Source organism: Lactuca serriola, chromosome 1, assembly GCF_051521515.1.
Source record: "Lactuca serriola cultivar US96UC23 chromosome 1, Lser_US96UC23_V15, whole genome shotgun sequence".
Taxonomy (NCBI): Eukaryota; Viridiplantae; Streptophyta; class Magnoliopsida; order Asterales; family Asteraceae; genus Lactuca; species Lactuca serriola.
Genome location: NC_136408.1, coordinates 70,621,101 through 70,633,849, shown reverse-complemented (window position 1 = coordinate 70,633,849; position 12,749 = coordinate 70,621,101). Strand labels below are relative to the sequence as shown.

Here is a 12,749-nt window from a genome sequence, read left to right as displayed (position 1 = left end):
CTTTTTTCATTTTGTTTTTTAAATTACTTTTGTGCATCTGCTACATATTAACGAGTAGGGGGGATGAAGTGACTCATGTGTTGGTCATAAGTGGGGCAAGGACAATGGAGGGCAAGGAGGATGCGCTACAACTGTGTTAAGTCTGGCCTGATGTTAATTGTGTTTCAAAATAAGTAGCTAGACTACTTAATTTTTTGGGAAAGTGTTGCATTAACAAATGTTGTTTTTTACACATAATGGACCATCTGAATAAAGTAAATGATATTTTACCCTTTGTGTGAGATCCAAATGTCTAAATTACCCTATTTGAAAATCTTAGAAAGTCATTTTGTATTGATGTAACATTATAAACTGCTGGAAGTAATAATGTTCCAAATTACTATATTTCAAAATTATGGAAAATCATCTGTTTTGACTTTCAGTTTTTTTTCTTTTTAAGTATTGCACTTTGAATAATCTACCCAGATATAACAACATACTTTTAATTGAACTTTTTTTGAACAATGTACTTTCGATCTAATTATATATGTGAAGTCCTTTTATAAACCTATGTACATATTTCCTTTCATTTTCAATTTATATAAATCACAATTTCAATCTTTTTTACATAAAAATCGATCAAAATGAGTTTTTCCTTTCACAGTAAGCTATGAGATATGTTAACTAAAGAACAAAATGAACTTGCTAAACTTAATTTCTTATCATATTATGGAGAATGTGATTTAGCCGTGTACAGATGAATTCATGATTGATCCTAAATACCCATTTGGTATTTCTTTGAGATATATTGCAGCGTAAATAAAATTATTAGATGAAATTCCATGTAAAAATGAACATTATAAAAACACAACCACCACCCAAACAAAAGATGATAAATATGATTTTAACTTTTACAATAAATAAGATATGTTATAATAAGTACTAATAAAAAGTAGTCGGGTTCATTTCTCATTCCTCGTATCCATCACATTTATATTTGAACTTTCTCATTTCTTTGTTATAACATTTTTTTATTATTATGCTCATAAATTATAGGTTAAATGTTACTGTAATCATGGATCCCTCATGTTTCTTACATCTTAGGCCACGTTTGTTTACCTCTTAATTGCAAAATTAAGAGGTAATGTCTTAAAATTTCAGATTCAGAGTGTTTGTTTGAGTATTAATTTTTACCTCTTAAACTAAAAGATGCCTCTTATTTTTTCAGATATCAAAAGAAGTCTGAAAAATAAAAAAAACGGGACGCTTCCTAATTTGCCCTAGATTAATCGACCGCCTCCTCTTCTGTCTTCACTTCGCTTAGCTGCTTGTCCGTGTATTCTTCTTATCGACGAAAACCCAATCGTCGACCAATCCTACCTCCGGCGCCATCATCGACAGGATCTCCATCTCTTGCGTCGCTGCCATCATCGATATATCTCCATCTCCTCCGACTGCAACAGGTATGCTTCCGCCTCATCTTCTTTCTGTTTCATTCTTCTTTCCCTCTCAATAATAATGGCAGCGAACTATGGTCATCGGATTAGAGATACTAATTACCAAAATTACTTGCAGCGATTGTAATAATAATAATGGAAGCAGCTATCTTGGAGTTTATTTCTACTGATTAATTCCTAACGTATAAAGTATAGCCGATTCTTCTACAGAATTTGTTTGCCGCCTTCAATCAAGGTTTTTTTTTTTGTCAAATATTTTTACTTTTCGTTCTATATTTCAATTTCGCTTGGTTGATTAATTTTAATATCTAGGGTTTAATGGCCCATATCTACGAAATTCCAGTACTTGTTCATAGGTTTAATTGAAATAATGATTTAAATAGCTTTGTTCAATCAAAAGCTATTTTTGACGTTAGGCTTGATTTTGATGTTCAATTTTGATGTCATATGATCCAATGTTGATGAAATTTTGAAGTTATATGTTCAATTTTGATGGTAGGCTTGACTGTGTTTAAGGAATATGATGAAATTTTGATGTAATATGTTCAATTTTAATGTCATATGATCGAATGTTGATGTTGGATTTTTAATATGCATTATTTTTGTTGTTGTTATCATGAAATATCCATATTTGTGTTTGATGTTATAGTGAAATCATATATATTCTTGCTTATATCATGAAATATCCATTAGTTTTATTGAATTTTACACTTGTTTTGTTGAAATAGTTGTTGACAATGTGCATTAGTTATGTTGTTGTTATCATGAAATATCCATATTTGTGTTTGATATTACAGTGAAATCATATATATTCTTGCTTATATCATGAAATTGTACACTTGTGTTGTTGAAATAGTTGTTGACAAGGTGCTTTTATGTTGCTTAAATTGTTGTTGAAAAAGTGTTTTTGCAATGTTTAACTTGTTGTTAAAACATGCATTTTTTTTGTTGAATTGATCAAAGAAATGGGAGAAAAGAAGGATAGGATTAGCTGGAAGGTTGAAGGTGTAGAAAAAACGTTTCTAGAAGCTTGTTTACGTGAAGTTACGGTCAATGGGCGGGAAGGGAGTAGTTTGAAAGCATTATCTTCGAGGAATGTAGCTGAAACATTAAAAATTGAACACAACTTTATTGCGGACCAAAAACAAATGAAGAACCGCTATGACTATCTAAAGTCAAAGTTTGGTGCTTTTTTGAAGTTAAAAAACAAAACCGGCAACGTGTACAATTCAACAACCAATACCTTCAACATTTCCAAAGAAGAATGGGAACTAGAATCGAAGGTATTTTTTTAGTTATAAAAAACATATTATCATATTTAAGTAATAAAATATTTTTTCCAAACAGTCAAACAAACATGTGGATTCTTTGAGACGCACGCCACTATCCTACCCCGATTTTTGCACACAGTTGTTTGAAGGCGCAACTGCGACATGCATAAATAGTTGGGGGCCAACTTCTACCCTTCCTCGTCCTACTCAAGAGTCAAGCCACTATAGTTTGCATGACTTTGATGACATCGATTGCACTCAACAAGAAACTGTAGGTCTCAGTGACGAGTCATCCGCTCAATCAAAAAAACAAAAGACTACAGATACGGCAAAGAGTCAAAATAAGGGTAAAGATGCATCCAATTCAAGATTGCTTGAAATCGGTGAAGATATTGCCACGGTTGCTAAAATATTTGTGGAAAAGCATTCTTCTTCAAATTTGGATGCGTGTATGGAAAATTGGAGAAGTTAGGATGGGGAATATTTGATCCAAGATACACTACTGCTGTTGCTCTTTTTGGTGAAGGTGCGGATAAGAGGCAAGTGTGGTTAACCATTGATCCAGCTATTTGTGAGAATTGGGTCAAGACTGTTGGAGCACATTATGGAATGTTTCGCTAACTACTATAGCACATAATAAACGGCTCAGGATTATCAAACGAAGGTTTCAACACTCCACAAAAACAGTTCATAGATGCTTTCATGAGGTGCTAAATGCAATGATGATTTTTGCAAAAGAAGTTATAGTGCCAACGAATTCTAATGCAACTGTGAATTCCTCAGAGAGGCATCGTAAGCTAAAAGAAATCTTTCCTGGAGCAATAGGTGCGCTAGATGGAACTCTTGTACATGCAGTCGTGCTTGCTGATCAACAAACTCGCTATAGGGGAAGAGGAAAAGGTGAATGTTTTCAAAATGTTTTAGGAATTTGTGATTTTGATATGATGTTCACATTCGTATGGGCCGGTTGGGAGGGTATAACACATGATTCGCGAGTTTTGAAAGAAGTTGCATGTAACCCGACTTCAGGCTTTCCGTTCCCTCCTCCAGGTTTTAATTCTTTTTAAGATTATTCTAAAATACGATATTAAATTTCTATATATAATACTTCCTTTACTCATGTGTATAGATAAATATTACCTTTGCGATGCTGCATACACCAACACTCGTGGATTTATGACTCCTTATCGCAACACGAGGTATTGATTAGCCGACTATCGACGGCGACGTCCGTTAACTAAGGAAGAAAAATTCAATCATGCACATGCGCAACTCATAAATGTTATTGAACGTGCTTACAGTGTTTTGAAGGCGAGATTCTCAATCCTAAAGCGAATGGCTCATTTTCCTTTTTCAGTGCAAAGAGATATAGTCGTTGCTTGTTTTGCAGTCCACAACTTCATAAGGAAATGCGATATTCATGATGAGTTATTTATGGCGTTCGAGGAGAACAATGCTCAACCACAAGGGGGACAAAATGATGGCGAAAACGTACGCGATATGGAATGGGGTTCACAAGGAAATGAATACATGGATAATTTACGTGACCAGATTGCGAATCAATTGGGGTGAAATTAAATTTGTAGGATTTTATTTGGATTTTAGTATGATTTTGTGGATTTAAAAATATTTATGTTTGATTTGGATTTGTGTTTAATTTTGATTTATGCTAAATTTGGATTTTATATGGTGTTTATATATTTTTTAATACATAATTAAGAACTTTTATTAGGTTATTTTCTAAATAAACAGTTGAATTTAATAAAAAATAAAACAGAAGGGTAAAATGGTCATTTTAATAATTCAACAGAACAATTCAGAGGTCCCAACCAAACAGCATGTTAAACATTCAGCTCTTAAAATTTCAGACCCTCTTAGAAATTCAGACCTCTTAAAAATTCAGATCTTAAAAATTCAGATCCTGCCAAACAGCCCCTTAGCCCTATTATATGTTATCTTCATTGATGATCTTAAAATTTATAAAAAAAAAAAAATCAAACCCTCGCCTAAATCCAAGCCTGTAATCTTCCCACCCCGATTAATCTCTAAGAGACGTCCAAGATAAGTAGATAACATGCAACAAAACAAAATTACAAATATTTTAAGGAAGTTTGCCAAAAACATTTAATCATGACAAAGTCTAAATATCAACATGGTTTATTAGAAAATTTATGTCATGGGTAAGCAATATTTCTTATATTTTTAAATCAAAACAAGATAGTATTGTCATATTTGTTAGGGTTAAATAAAAAACAGATCATTTTTTTTAAAAGAGTCTTTATTGGCATGGGTCAATCAAAAATTTGTCCATCCTCTCAAGAGTCTGACTTTAGTTTTCACTAAGTTGTTATCAAATTATCATTTGATCAATATTTTATTACAAACAACATTCATTTGATAAAATCAAAGAGGCATAACATAGTCATTGCATGTTTGATCTCATATTATCATTGACTCTGATATGCTCGCAACCAACCACCCTCTCCCTCATCGTTAATATGCTCCTACAATTGACCACCATCATTTTGAGTTGTAATTTATTTTTTCATTTTGTATTCATGTATATTTCTTAAATTACCTTAATTTTCGATTTTAAATAAAACAAATGTATTACCATGTATGATTGTCTTTGTTTTTTTTTTCCAGTCTAATAAATTTTATATTACATTTTATAACATGATGATTTTATTATTAATCTTGAGTTAAAGAATATTAATGAAATTTTGAAACCATTTTACATATTAATTAAAAATAATGATTATAGACTTATGAACAAAACACCAAATGTTGTATAAAAATAACTATTTACAAATTTTTTGTTATGTATTAGGATTTTTATAATCTTTATGTTATTTTACGTTGTCAACCGTGTAATACACGGGTTATAACCTAGTATTTTAAATAAAATACGTATGCCGTAATTTATGCATTTTAGGCCCAAAAAAATGTCATTTAAAGTTGAAACTTATAATTTAGACATTTTAGGCCCAAAAAAATGACTGAAACTTATAATTTAGATATTTTAGGTCTGAAAAAAAAGTCAGACGAAACTTAATAAAAGCCTTTTAGATATAAAATTATTAATTATATATTTGAAGACGAAACTTAATAAGTCATTTCTAATTCTAAACTTTTAGATATAAAATTATAATTATATATCTATACTTTTAGATATAAAATTATAAATTATATATCAAGGGCATTGAAAAAATAGAATAAAATAAAATGCGTCAAATGAAATCAAATAAATTTTGTATTAAATGTCAATTTTAGTGTAATTGTGTTCTTTTGACCCTAAGTAAGAAAATTAGTTGCAAAGTTGGACCTTACGCCAAACGTAATTGGGGCGTACACTTAGCGTAGCTCATTAAAAAGGGTCGTGTGTGCATGTGAGTAGGTTGGGCTTAGCGTAACTCATTAAAAAGGGCCGTGTGTGCATGCGAGTATGTTGGGCGTACTCATGATTACGTAGGGCGTACTTGGCAGGTGAGCAAATGTAACACCCGTTGTCATTTTTTTCTCAACCCTTGAAGTTAATATAATTTTGCATTTTGGCCACTTACGCTGGGCGTACTAGCCTTGTACGTCGGGCGTAGTAAGTCTTCGAGGAAGTCAAGGAGGAGGAGAGAGTACGTTGGGCGTACTCGTGCAGATGCCAAACCCTAAAATTTAAGGTGTGACCCCTATTTAATCATCTTATTCCTCCCTTGGACATCATCTTATCCAGCCTCCATTCCTCCCTTGGACATCATCTGGCTACGCCCCTCGTAGCCAGATGCGATCCCGATTTTCCTGATTTGCACTCTACGCCCAATGTAGAGTTCAGTATGCCGAGCGTACTGACCAGGGTTGACTTTCGTTGACTTTTATGGAATCTGACCATTTTGAGTATTAAGTGGATGGTGAGGGGTTTGTGAGGGGTAAAATGGTCTTTTACTCTAAGTGTGTGGACTAGACTTGTCTTGGGCCGTAGTAGTGTATGTGTGTGTATGTGAATACCTTAATTAGGTGGAGTCTAGTTCCAACAGTTCGGGTGTGAGTTCTATCCGTAATCAGTATCCGATGAGTGTCCTCACTTACTCTTACATGTGTGGTAGAATAGTTGTATATGTAAGTGAAGACCAGTTGGGACTAAATGTTATTACTGTGGTTGCGTTGCTTATATGTGTTGAGAGTTTGGGTAGTCTCTAGGGTCGCTGATAATCCACAGGGAGTGTCGTTTTCCCATTGAGACTTCAGGTAGTCTCCAGGATTGCTGATAACTCATAGTTGTTTTATGTGGTTTGATCTATGTGATATTTTGGGGAACTCACTAAGCTTTGTGCTTACAGTTGTTGATTAAATGTGTTCCAGGTACTTCTGCGGACTGCGGGAAGGCGAAGGCTTAGTTGTACACATTTGTCGGGAGATTTTGTTTGTACATTTTGCGACACTCTAATATTTTAATGTGGAATTTTTTATGAAAACTGCATTTCTATAGTTTTAAAAATGAAAATTTTGGTTTGAAAACTTGGATGTTACAATTTGGTATCAGAGCTCTGGTTGAGGGATTTAGATGAAACCTAGGGGAATTCCAAACTCAAACTGAGGGTCTGAGGATTTTAATAAAAACAATTCATAAAGAAACGAAGAATTCCAAAGGAGAAAAACCCGGTGAAGCAGTGTGTACAATCAACCAGAGCTCGAGCAGTAGTTTCCCAAAATATCTCTATTGTTTTATGAGTAGTGTATAGCTGATGTATTATAAACTGATAAAACTGCATGCTAGTGATATGCTAAGGACCCTATAGGAAAGTGTGATAGGGATTGCCTGAATTGTGATGCCTTTAGCCTAGGAGATTGCTTTCATAAGATTGCATCTATCATTGCTAATTGCTTAGTGTATGTCGCATAATTGTACATAGTTAGGGTTTTATAGCCTTAGAATGTATGATTTAGCCTTTCTTATTGTTCCTTGTTTGGTTGTGAACTTGAGGTGGAATCATTTATTCGATTGTCTATCAAATCTTGAACTGTGTACGATTGGCATGCGCGAAGCAAATGGCGAGGATAGCGGAGGTCTTGTGAGGCGAAACACTGCTGAGGAAAAGTCTGGAATGAGTACCTTGATATTTAGTAGTGATTCAGAGGAACTAGCAGGGCGGGTGTATAGATGCTCTTAAGGAATAGATTCCTTGTGACTTAGGGTCCTGAGAGGATGACTTGAGACAAATACGATGTAACGACCAAAATTCCAACCAATTTAAAATTTTCAAAAACAACCCGGTTCCATTAAAATTATTACAAAAAGGTTTTCAATATAATTTATTTAAAGTATTCCCAGAATCTCATCACAACATAAACACGAGGAGCGGTACGATCACGCCTTCGCCTTGCCACGGTCTCCTGAAGAACCTGAAAAACATTAAACCACAACTGTAAGCCCGAAAGCTTAGTGAGATATCCCCAAAATACCAACCACATATACCATACACGCATAACATGCCATAACATATCCGATCACAGAACAGCTATGCACTTCGGGTCTACTGTGTGACTGGTCCGCCGCACCGGCCAACAGTCCACCTGGTCCACCCTCCGAATCTAACCACATACATCGAGTCTGCAGTGTGATTGGTCCGCCCGCACCGCGCCTTCAATCCACCTAGTCCACTCTCTGAGTTTACAGTATGACTGGTTCGCCCGCACCGGGCCTTCAGTCGGCCTGGTCCACTCTCCGAGTCTCGACATGTCTGGTCTGCCCTCTTGGGGCCTACAGCCTATCCGAACCGCTCGTTGGGCCTTCGGGACAACCGGTCCGCCCTGGGTATCTTGGCCTATAGCACAAAGCAGGACTCGCCTCAACCCAACTCCAGTCCAACAACCATGTGCACATAAACATACAATCATATAACAATTCACAGTCAACAAACCGATCAAACAGATCACATAGCATATCATCATCCTAACCAGGATACCGACCTAACCGGTCACTAGCATAACATCACCCTACATCTCAGGATACCGATCTCAATCAAGTCTCTAACGTATACCATCCTAGCTACCAGGATGCAACATATCAAAGCAATAACATACAACAAATACCCGGATCTCAATCCGATAAAGGGTCGGCCTTGGTGCGTTAGACCCTGTTGATATAGTGAGGATATCTCACCTCGAAACTGCCGACTGAACAGATAACTCAAGCTGCTCCGATCACTGATACGATCTCCACCACTGGACAACCACCAAGGCACTGAACTCAAAACAATATCCAACAATTACCAAAATGCCCCTAGAAATCACTGGTCAACCCTTGGTCAAAGTCAAAGTCAAAGTCAACCCCTGACTGACTCTACTCGCCGAGTCAACCTGATGACTCGCCGAGTCTCCATGCTCAGAATTCCCCAATCTGCGACTCAACTCGCTGAGTCACCCCGAGACTCACCGAGTCCAACAACTCTGAGTCCACTCACACACAACTCACTGAGTCATCCCTTGACTCACCGATTCTCGACTCAACTAGAAAGGATTGGGACTCTTCGACAAGACTCGCCGAGTCCAAGAACAGAATCGTCGAGTCTAAGGCTATCTTCAACCTACTCGTCGAGTTGTTCTTCCAACTCGTCGAGTTCTAGGCCATCTTCATCCAACTCGCCGAGTTGTTCTTCCAACTCGTCGAGTTCCAGCCCATCTTCAAGCAACTCGCCGAGTCCACCCATGTGACTCGCCGAGTACCACCGGGTCTGAATCCATACAGAGGCTTTCCAAGCCATGCAGATGATCCAAACCATAGATCTACCCACCCTAAGGCCATCCATCACGTAAAGTGGCAAACTTTACGTGAATCCAAGGAGATCTAGGCATTTTCACTCTAGGGTTTGGGCTTGGGACAAGATAGCTCCATCAATCACTCACAAACAGGGACTTTTATGCATTCTAACCCTTCTCCATTCCAGATCTGAGGTAGCAACCTCATATCCAACCTCTAAACTCCAATACACCAAAGGATATGATCTCTAACACCCCCAAAATGATGAATCTAGATAATAGCAGCTCAAACAATGAAATAATACCTCAAAAGGAAGCCCCAAGAGAAGGTTAATCCGAATCTTTACAAAGCCCTTTGACCCAAGTCTCTTCCCCTTCAAGATTTCTTCAACAATCACTTCTCCAAGCTCCAAATGCACTCTAATCCCTCACAATCACGTCTTAGAACTTTCTGGACTTCTACAGAGGGTAAAGAGGCTGGGGAGAGGGTATGATGTCCTTTAAATAGGGCTCATCCCCCGGATTTAGGGTTTTCTCCACTCAGCGCCTACTTGCCGAGTCCATCCGCTGACTCGCCGAGTCGGCCACTTAACACGGGACCAAGTCGCGACCCTACTCGCCGAGTCCACTCGTGGACTCGCCAAGTCGCTCTTTCCCAATTTACTCTTTTAGCCCTTCAACTTTACTCTTGATATTCCGGGATGTTACATACAAGTTGGTGTAGAAGGTAGTATTGGGCCCATACTTCTAAAAGCACTGGATTCGTACACGGCTCAAGGAGAAACCTTAGGAAATAAGGAACTTGCAGGAGTGTATAAGTGTTTGTTTTTTTAGCTTTAGCATAATTGCTGATGATTTTATTGTGTGTTTCAATATGGTGGTTACCGGAGGTTCAGGCTCCAGCGACCCCGATAGGCCGAGTGCCAATGATGATGCGATTCGTAGGATTGTTGTTGCCAAGGTGGCCACAACAATTAGAGGAGCTATACTAGAGATGTTTGGGTCTATTATGACCACACTAATTGAGACTTTCAATGAGCGCTATGTCGCCGTCACTGAGACTGCTGCTGTCGCAGCCACTAGAGTTTGATGGGACCCAAGACCCGATTGTTGCAATGAGATGGATTTTTGATGTTGAGGGTTGTTTTTACACTTGATCATATCTGGAGAATCTGAGGGTTCGATTCACACTGAACCTGCTTCGCTTGGGTGCAAAGGATTGGTGGAAATTTGTGACAGTTGATTATACTCTTGCAAAGCGTTCTGCAGTGACCCGAGAGAGATTTACTAAGATGTTCAGAGATGAGTTTGTACCAGTGGTTGAGAGAGAGAGAGAGAGGTTGGCCTAGGAGTTCCTGTCTCTCAAACAAAAAACAGATACATTGACTGAGATCACCAGGATGCTTCATGAGAGGGCTCGGTTTTTCCCCGAGCATGTATCGACTGAGCATGCACGTGTGAGTCAGTGACAAAAAATAGGTTTTCGGACGATTGAAAATCAACATTACTGTCACAAAGAATAGAAGAGTCAGAAAATTCAAACCGTAATTCAGCAATTGAAGAAATCCCCATTTGTGATCTTTCCTTTTCCTTTCCCGCAAAGTACACATGCTCTCCATTGAAATTTTGAATGTCATACAGAAGAGAGATGTCCCCTATTATGTGCCTGGAACAACCACTATCAACATACCGAAGTCAGATGATATTCCTCCATAGCTGCTCCGACACAGAGTACAGGATTAATTGGTTTTAGGAACCCAACTCATTTTGAAATTGGGTTGACCTTTTCCATCAACGCATGATACACGTTCCCAAGTCATATCCTGTTTATCAAACACATAAAATGAAGAGATGTTAGAATTTTTAGGTGATTTGGAAGTGGAAACTTTTGGTACCCATCTGTAGTCAGGTTTAACCATTTTCTTGTTTAATCGGATAGATGCTTCAACACTTGTTTTGGAGCTTGAGACCGATCGCCGAGATGAATTTGACCTTACCGATCTTGGTTTGACTAAACTATTACTCAAATCAGATCTCTTGTCAGACATGACCTTTTTGTTCTTGAGAGTCTGATTTCTGGTCTTGGCAGTATTCCAGTCACCATCATGTGATATTTGTGAGTTTCTCTTGAAAAATATTCCTTGTGATACGTTCCTCTTACCCGTGGCATAATATGGGATATATGCACGATTTGAACAATTTCTGGTAACGTGACTAGGAATTCCACCGTTAAAACAAGTTTGTCTTTTAAGAGGAATACATTCAGAACTTGGTCCCCATCCAACTGAATTTCTACAAGAACAAGCACATTGTTTCACAACTTTATGTGGCCTAAGATTATTATTAGTGTTATCACAAGCCTTTGAAGCAACAAAAGATAAAGAGTTAGTTTTTGAAGATTTTTCATTAAAACTAGCATTATCTTTGTTTTTCTCGCACCCGTCTTGCACTGTTACTTTATCTGCACATGAAGTAGAAGCAGCAGTATCGTTTGTCTCAATAGTCTCAATTTTATCAGATTGTTCAGTCTTAACTGAAATAGTGACAGTAGGCTGACCATGTTGAACATATTTTTCTGTCGCTGTGGTTTCAGAAGCTGGAGTATAGTTATCATTGAAGGGAGGTGGTACACTGTGATACCGTAGACCCTCACCCTCTTTGTCTTTCCACTTTAATTGTTTTTCTATCATTGATTCAACAATCTCACTTGAGACATCGAATTTCTTAAAATTAAAGTCAGCATCCTTAAATTTAGCCTTTAATGCATCAAGTTCGGCAGTTAAGTTTGCAATTTTCTCTTTGGAAAAACGATAGCGAACACATTTGGTGCTATATTTTTCCTTAATCTTGCATAAATCTTTAGTTTGTGCTTCTAGTTTTTCTTTAAGCGGTTTATTTTACTTTCTTAATTTCATATATCTCATTTTTAAGGTCAAAAACTTCTCTAACTAATCATTCATTTTGTTCACGGTATTTATTTATTTTACCTTCACAGTATTGAGAACATGAGGCTTCACTAACCTTTGACTGAAAACCAGGATAAATAACCTTTGACCAAAAACCTTGAACGTCAACTAGTTTGACCGAAATCGTTGAAAGACAATTGTTTGACCGAAAACAGTTGGCCAAGAACTATATGTCTTGACCGAAAACTCTTCCTTTTTACCGAGAACTTTTACCAGGAGCCGAAAACGCTGAGACCAAGCCGAAATCGAGGTTTTGATCGAATTTCCTTATCCAATGAATCTCAAATTTGGTAACTTGCCAAGAAAATGATTTCCAACGCAATATC

At 37.2% G+C, this 12,749-nt stretch overlaps 1 protein-coding gene across 3 annotated transcripts; it reads left to right on the top strand.

The window, feature by feature from the left end:
- Positions 1–1,279: 1,279 nt before the first annotated feature.
- Positions 1,280–4,390, top strand: LOC145069264 (uncharacterized). 3 transcript variants are annotated; one of them, XM_079016218.1, is made up of 6 exons: positions 1,280–1,442; positions 1,555–1,671; positions 2,400–2,719; positions 2,784–3,757; positions 3,837–3,906; positions 4,009–4,390. In XM_079016218.1, exons 4-6 carry the CDS (start codon positions 3,427–3,429, stop codon positions 4,277–4,279), a joined length of 672 nt encoding a protein of 223 aa, XP_078872344.1. In that variant the 5' UTR covers positions 1,280–1,442; positions 1,555–1,671; positions 2,400–2,719; positions 2,784–3,426; the 3' UTR covers positions 4,280–4,390. The 3 variants fall into 2 exon arrangements, 1 of the variants encoding a protein (XP_078872344.1); XR_013689385.1 differs by having other exon boundaries at positions 3,837–4,390.
- Positions 4,391–12,749: the final 8,359 nt, after the last annotated feature.